This window comes from Topomyia yanbarensis, chromosome 2, assembly GCF_030247195.1.
Source record: "Topomyia yanbarensis strain Yona2022 chromosome 2, ASM3024719v1, whole genome shotgun sequence".
Lineage (NCBI taxonomy): Eukaryota > Metazoa > Arthropoda > Insecta > Diptera > Culicidae > Topomyia > Topomyia yanbarensis.
In genome coordinates, this window is record NC_080671.1 from 293,908,952 (window position 1) to 293,917,496 (window position 8,545).

The window sequence follows — 8,545 nt, forward strand, 5'->3', positions numbered from 1 at the left end:
CAATAGCCTTCCAACAATATTTTCAGCAAATGTTGCAGATTAGAGAGAGAAAAAAAAACATTTAGAAATTCCAAAAATATTCCCAAAAAACTATGTAGGGTAATTTCGATTGAGATGCCGTACTCTCTATATCTCGTATATAGGGTCAATTTTATACGGCAATATGATATTGTGAGTTTGTCTTTCGGGGAACTACAACACTAGAGATGTAAAATAATACTTATTATTAACTCACGAAAATTGTATTAATGATTTTGTGCGTCCAGTTGCATCATGCCCAAGTAATAATTGAAGTTTTATAGCACGCTACAAGTGCAATCTAAGTTTTATCAGTGGCTATAAAACTATCATAAAACCACAATTGTTACTAGGGTGGAGCGCCGAAAATTTTTCAGCACCGCAATAAAATTTCGTTTTTCTTAAATCGTTCGATTTTTTTGTGAATCATGTATCGGTTGAATAGCTGGCACCTTTTAGAAGGCATTCTGATCATGAGCACGGTCGGAAAATATCGTCGTGCGGCATCTCTACCATACAATTGGGAGAGATGCCCATCAAAATTACGAGTGATATGCCGCACTCGATGGCGGATACGTAGCTAATATATGTTTTTTCCACCTCGTAATGTCATTTAATGATAATTTGCATCAGGTATGGGTTCTGGATAAGGTATATCCACAATCCACAGTGACATATAGGATTATGAATCAATTATCTACATATTTAAACGGGAGATATGTGTCTGAGTAATGGTTACTTCGGTTTATTCTTTAATGTTTCAGGCACTAACATCAACGAGAGGTAAAAAATACTTTTGTTCACTATTTTTCAGTTTGTGATCACGGTGCGATGCCTCACCCGCAGAGGCGGCATCTCTCCCGCAATGATCTTTTTTAAAAATGTTCATTGAAATTTAATGATTTTTTTTCATGTCAAATTTCATCATATATTGAATGATTTACTTTGATGCAGGACCGGTTTTTAGAAATGTGCGGCATCTCTCCCCAAATTACCCCACAGAAGACGGCCAATAAGTAATTAAACCAAACATGGATGGGTAACGTCTGTGACACATCGGACATGTTGTTTGAAATCTAATGATATTCAACAGAATCTTTAGATTGGAAATAACATGTTTGAATGGAAATTTTCAAATTATTCGTTATTATAATTATAGTGGTTCGGAAAAGAACTATTGATGGTTGTGCTGAGTGTAAAGATCGTTGGACGCTGAAGAATTCTCAGCATTATATCATTGGTGTTGGTGTAGGTTATTAACCAGTTTTAATTGTATCATGTGTTGTGTGTTGCAGATTTCAAATTAAACCACTGGATCAATCAAATGAAAAAAATATGAATAGTCCGATTATATCTCCCACTTTCTACATTCATGTTTTTTATCATACAAAATAACCCTTATCAGCGCCAAAACTTTTTAAAATGTCCGAAGTAAGGTCATGACACTCCGGTTATGTCACAGACATTACCCACCCATCTTTTTTATTCAAACAAAAATTCAGAACAGTTTAGAAGGCGCCCCAAACCACTGGTAAAGTTTGGTTTTGTTCTGCTCCACAGTCGTTAATCGTTAGAAAAATTCGGTGGTCAAAAACACTTCGAACCCTCAAGGGAAACGTTTATTTAAAAAAATGTTCCCAAAATTTGGTCCTTCAGAACATTCATTTTACATTATAGATATTTTTGGAGGGACGGATCCAGAAAAAAATTTCGGGAGGGTTTGTGAAATTTCGATTCGATGCCTATATTTTGCTTTGACATAAGATCTCGATGTTTCATGCATTTTGAAATCTTTCGACGTCAATAATTATAATTGAATTCCGATTAAAAACGGTTTTAATCCATCTAACAGCGTGATGATACATTTCTTATAACTCTTATTGCTTTCTTCGGGTATTATATCGATTAAGAACATTTAGAACGTGATGCGATGTTTTTGATAACACATACTGCATGGGATAGTGGCAGATCTCAGAGAATCGCTCAAATTAGCATAGGACAACATCAGTGCAAAAAATCTCAAAGGTTAAACCAATTTAATGGAAAAGCGGAAATAGAAATACAAACGAATTATTGCTAATGCTCTGTTAATAACATATATAAATTCTTCAATCAATGCATTGTGTAGGGAAAACTGAATTTTCCTAAAGGGGTTATATATGTTGTGCTGAATCAAAAAATTCGAAAAACAAATTTTCGAATGGATTTGAATTTCATACTCAATAGCGTTTACTCAAATTCCTCACGCGACTGAGAACTAAGCACTGAAATTTCAGCTCATAATATCTCGCTACCACTGAAGTACATGCGTGCATAGTTCAAACTTTACTTCGATATCGACTTTTTCTAAAAATGACTTCCCAGTAGTATCTTTGATTTGAATTATTATCCCTAATCCTAATACCAAAGAACAAAAAAAAACTCTCGAAAACCGTTAAGGAAAATCATTATCATTACTGGAATTTTCTTTTTCACGAAACTTTTCGATAACCTTCCATCACTTCTATTGAAAATTTTCAATTACTTTAAAATTTACTTTTTTATTTCGAGTATGTTAGTCACATTTTCTTTTTTACATTTTAACGACATTCAATTAGCTAGAGATTACTGGGTAGGGAAAGTTATGAAAATAAGAGCCATAGTACTCAAGTGAGAGCAAGGATGTGAAGTAAACAGATCGGAAAACTAGAAGTGGCAGGGTCGGTTGTCACGGTAAAGATAGACTTGTCTGCCTATACCAGGACACATGCTAGTGAACTCGGGTGGTTCGTAGTTATGTTACCTAAGCTCGACCCTCATTAGCAGAAGACACAAACTAAGCCCGTACAATATTAAGCCTGTTCTAATGACCCTGCCACTTCTAGTTTTCCGATCTGTTTACTTCACATCCTTGCTCTCACTCGAGTACTATGGCTCTAATTTTCGTAACTTTCCCTACGCAGTAATCTCTATACTGTTATGATAAATCTCTTCTATTGTTCATAAATAATAAAATTTACATTTTATCCAAAGCTTGAGTTTGTGAAGCTCACAATAGAAAGTGATTAAAAAATAGATTAAAGAACATTTCGTAAATATCATTTTATAACTTGATATACTCCCTACACTTAGAGCACCCGCACCAATGCGTTGCTATGCCTGGTTGGACAGCATTCGGCAACCTTTACCACAACGCGGCAACCACGCCGCAGGTTGCCGTACGAGTGCGGGTAATAGCAATTTATACCTGGAGTAGTAGCGAGTAAACAAATCTAGCAACTCGATAGCAACGTATCGAAAAGTTGCTATTTGATACAAACGGCACAGTTTGCTTCGGTTTCTGCACACTTTGTGTTCATGGATGGAAGTTTGCTTGCGAATGATAATTTCAAATGCTGATACATATTACAATTGGAGTACAATAGGTGCTTTAAAAGGAGGAACAAACTGGACCACGCAAGAATACGTAGCATTATGCGCTACGCTGCTTGATAGTAATTTTGTAGAAGACTGAGCAATAAAATCCTTAAAATTAGGAGCTTCTCTAGCTATTGGTTGCCTTGATTAACTACAATGGATATAATGATTAATTAGGTGCTCAGTAATGTTTAATGACGATTCTAACGACATGTGCATTTGATTTGACAATCTTTACCAAAATTAGTCTTAAAATGAAGTTATTAAATTGTACACAATGCGATTTTCACTTGCAAATGCCATGTATTGTGTTAAACACATTAAGCTTTTCATACAACCACGCTCATTTAAAAATATTTCTATTTGTAGAGAATGGTATAGTCGAAAAGTCAATTTTGTATTTTAACAAACCTTTGAAAAAGTCATTATTTGATGATATCAGCAATACCAAGAAAACTTACCAAACCTGTTTTATTCCACCTATTTGTGCAATAGTGTCTTTCTTATTCATAAACATTATGATTCTTTGATATATTATGTTTAACATAAAGTTGAAAATGTCTATTACATTGTTAATTCTTTTGGTATCTAAATACAAGAATAAAACACAATATTGGGATTCGCAAAATGTGACAAAAGACAAAAAGACTTAGCCATAATTAATCCTTTCAATTTTACGCCACTTCATTTCATGAGTTTTGATGCCCATATTGCGTGGGGTTCACGCAAACTCATTTTCATTCTCGTAGGGCTTCTGGAACCGTCTACTACTTAAGACTTATTTTGAGCAACTTATTTTGGTTGTATAGGAGGATAAGACTATGTTGTACAAAGAGTATATGAAAACCAAAGAAGTTGTTTTATTTTTATTTATAATTACTAGCCTTCCCAGTACTAGACGACTATTTGATGTTATTGAAGTGCAGTTGATTTTTCTTACTCATATAGTAAATGCAGCCGACATTGATAGAGCGGCCGATTGTGAATTATCAGCAGGTATCGGTGGTTGATTGTTGGGTTTTCTGTGGTAGATGAGTTTTCACTAGTTGCATGGGTGCATGTTTTTCCGAAGTGGTAACATATTCCACTTTCTCGAATTTCGACAATTCGTTTAATGAATCCTAGTTTAGTGTGCGGTTCTAGGTCGTGTATACGAACGTCCACTTTATCATCATCTATATACACGAGGACTTGGTGTTGGTGTTATTGTATTCGACGTCATCTCGCATGTTGTTCTTCAGATTGCATTTTTTGTGCTTGAGAAAAACTTCTACACATTATCAATACACAGTTTTTCGCGTGGTGCAGTTGTATGTAGGTTATCTAGGTTATTTGTTTCGATTATAGAAATTTTAAACTTAGGGTCATTCGCCTTCTATTAGGTTAGAAAAATTTCTTTTAGAAAAATCTCTAACCCCATATGTGGGGTTGGAAATCAAACTTAGGTGAGCTGCGTGCAAGGCAATCGATTTACCATCTAGAGTATGTCTGCATCCTTAAAGTCAATCGAAATTATGTTATCCAGTAGTACTCGCATTTTTGTTTCCTGTGGCTGATTCATTTCACTGTATCATTTGTGTGGATAAGTTGCAAAGTGCGGTAAAATTGTCTTTGCGAAATGAGAAGTTAGACCAGGATTTATCAGTACTCATACCGATTTTGGGCTTCCCTACCGATTAACAGACGACCGGGTAAAACTACCGATATTTAAATTTTCCTACCGAAAACATTTTTATTGATTTTGGACACAACCTACCTCATTATCCATATTTAATTTAAGGTTGGTTCACTGGCGGTTTCAGGGGGTGGCATGAAGGGGCACGCGCCTCCTCTATTTAGCCGGAAAGTGATCCAGTAGAAAAGCGTGGGTTTTTGTTTTTGTAAATCATTATGAATCAGGAACCAGGAATCAGTAGCGTCTGACTCAAATGACACGTTTCCCATGCTGATCGGAGATTTGTGCCAAGAATCATCTTTTCATCATTTTCCTGATGGGAATGATTGGGGAAGTGGTAAGGATAGGGTTAAGGAAAGTAACGACACAGAACAATTAAAACAGAGCATTCTGCACCCCTGGAGGGATGCTGAACGATCTGCAGGTGCTACAATAGCAGGAATGAAACTTCCAACCCCCGGAGGGATTTCAAATGTTTATTTAAGCAGTGAGCGGATATATCAACACCCCCGCGGGGATATTGAGATAACAGAACGATAACACCCCCGAAGAGATATTGTCATTCAAGTACGGCTAAAATTATAGCTCTTTACCACACTTAACCCAGTGCATATCCTTCAGCTTCAGCTCTCTGTACTTAGGTTCATCTATGTATGGAGAACCAAAAATCCGGATACGTAATTGCATTACTACAGGGTAGTTGCATATCAAATGATATGATGTTCCGTAATCGGATTCACAAAGATCACGTGAATAATACTCAGCGCGCTGAATAGTGGCCTATGATAATTGAGTTTGCAATGTCCAGTCAGTGCCCTGACTAGAATAATGCAAGTGTGCTTAGAAAAATGCAACAAATTCTTTGACATTTTCGGACTTACATCCGACAGAAAAGTCTTTGTGTGAACGCAAGTTTGCAAGCTGCGCCAAAGGTTGGCATGTTCGGATGCATCCCAAGAGCGAATCTTGTGCTTTATCCAACTTATCGACACTGGTAGAACTGGTTCTGGACCAACGAGGTCAGTCGCAGCACCAGCTCTAGCCAATTAGTCCGTCCATTCATTTCCAGTAATACCAGAAAGACCAGGTACCCACAGAAGGCATATAGCATTTGAAAGGCTAAGTTCTTCGATTTGAGCTCACGAGTGACATGCGATTATTAATTTCGATCTCGAATCTGCCGAACTAAGTGCTTTCAGGGCAGCTTGACTGTCAGAGCAAAAATAGATTTTTTTACCGCAAATTCCCTGTTGAAGTGTTGATTTTAGATTTCATCAAATGCAACACTAAATAATGTATGGAAAATGTTGTATACCCTCAAAATCTTGATTTTTAGCAAAAAAAAACCGATTTAATCCACCTATCAGTGAGATGACACATTTCTTACACATATCACTGTTGTATTATTCATTAATTTGCCGAACACACGCAAACCGTTTCTTAAAAGTGTTAAAGTAAAGAAACGCGAAAAACCTGTTTTGATTAAGATAGATGCTTATCTTGCAATGTGAAAAGCTGCTCAATTTCTATATACCGATACTTAATACACATCTCCTGCAAAGTTTTCAATACAAGTTCGATTGGGTAGAAGAGATAGCCGAAAGCAGTCTACATTCATAAAATTTTTCAGTTATCAACAATATTTGAAACAAAGAAGATGTATCTAAATTTTATTTTTCATCGATAGCTGAAAATGTCTGTTTGTCTTGGAATTAAAAGATGTCTTTTTGGTCACAGATATTTAAAAAATGATTTTTGTACAGAATATAATTTTCAGGTCCAGTATTTTAACGCGTAATAAGAAATAGTGAACTGAGATAAGGCCACCTATAAATAGTATTGATTTTCATTAAAATATATAAAAAAGAGTGTCAAGTATCTAGCTTATGTTAGCAACTACCGGTGCGTAACACGGTTGTTAACCAAAATAATGACGAATAAACTTGGCAATCTAGCATGCTTTGCCAACCCGAATAGCAACGCGTTCATCTCGGATTATTCCATTAAAATTTGTTTCCGAGTGACAAGTGATTGAAAATGAGTGCTTCAAAACGAGGAACCAACTGGACTACGCAGGAGGACGAGGCATTATGCGCTGCTTGGTTGAACACCTCGCAGGACGCTAGCATCGGCATTAACCAGCGCGCAAAAACGCTTTACGATCGCGTGTTTGATCGTTTCCAGGAGATATGCAGCGAAAATCACGTTCCGGGTAATCCAGAACTACGCGCCCCTAGCGGAATAAAAGCTAGATGGCATCACATTAGTAAAATGGCAAGCAAGTTTGCAGGTTGTGTTGCCCAAATCGAGAACCGTTGCCAAAGTGGGGCGTCTCCTGAGGATTTTTTGAGACAAGCGATTGCACTATTTGCAACGACGGAGAAGACTCCATTTACTTTAATGCACTGCTATAGCATACTGCAAAGTGCCCCGAAATGGCAGCAGTATCACACAGTAAAGGTACGTCTTTTTGATTATTGCTTCCATTATTTTTGCTTATTGCTTTTATTTTTGTTTTAGAAATCACCCACTCCAAAAAGGTTAGCTGCAGAAATTGATTTGGCCAGAGGCGAAACAGATCTGCCTTCCGACCGTCCTATCGGTCAAAAGGCCTGTAAAGCGCAAAGGTTGAGCCAAGGATACGCCACGTCGGAAGTGAAATAGCGAAAGCGGGGAATATGTTGGCTATTGCTGCGAAGGAACGACTGATGTACTGCAGGCAAAAGGCACTCGCCTTAAGCAGAATGGCAAACCACGCCATTATGTCTGTGGATATTAATGGTTTAAACGAAACAGCAAGAGAGTTTTACTTGCTGGAACAAAAAAGGATCCTGAACGAAACCAAAGAGGCTTTCAAACACGAACTGGAGCCTAGACCGGAGCCTCTAGACGATGATAGGGAGGATGTAGAGAATACTATTGAAAATAATGATGTTGTAGATGAGTCTGATTCTGATGGAGATTTTTAATATTCTATTTATTTATTATTAATTTTTTTTTCGCCGTATTTATAGGCTTATTCTTTTTTCCGTTACATCATATGATTTATAAATATAATGCAGTATTATGAATTTAAAAAAGCCTGATTTATTCCACCTAGTGGTGCGATTGTGTCTTTTTCGATTGTCCAAACTATGATTCATTAGCTCATGTTCAATATAATTGTGGAAACGTCTACTACATTATTATTATACTTGGCACGTAAGTCGACGCTGACACACTTTAAACTACCACGAAAGTCGTTACAAATTGCCTGAATCCAATGTAGTTGGAAGCGAGTCGATTTTTTGTCCACACGTGTCGTCCTAATCGGGTACTACATTATTAATGTAGCTGAGGATCCGTTTGGGACAGGTATGCCATACCTCGTGAGGCGTCATTAGATGCCTTCCGAAGTATCGCTCCCTTCGAAGAAATAGTACTGCACAACGGCAAAGAATATGTTCCGAGCTCTTG

General features: G+C 37.0%; 1 protein-coding gene across 1 annotated transcript; it reads left to right on the forward strand.

Annotated features, from left to right (window-relative positions):
• Positions 1-7,126: 7,126 nt before the first annotated feature.
• Positions 7,127-7,753, forward strand: LOC131680453 (uncharacterized). The gene is made up of 2 exons (XM_058961166.1): positions 7,127-7,549; positions 7,610-7,753. Exons 1-2 carry the CDS (start codon positions 7,127-7,129, stop codon positions 7,751-7,753), a joined length of 567 nt encoding a protein of 188 aa, XP_058817149.1.
• The last annotated feature ends 792 nt before the right edge of the window (positions 7,754-8,545 follow it).

What these genes read in the sequence shown, in the direction of transcription:
- LOC131680453 (XM_058961166.1), top strand. Translation starts at nt 7,127, where the DNA reads ATGAGTGCTTCAAAACGAGGAACCAACTGGACTACGCAGGAGGACGAG. An exon ending in AGCAGTATCACACAGTAAAG is followed by an intron (nt 7,550 to 7,609) that starts GTACGTCTTTTT and finishes TTTTTGTTTTAG; the next exon opens with AAATCACCCACTCCAAAAAG.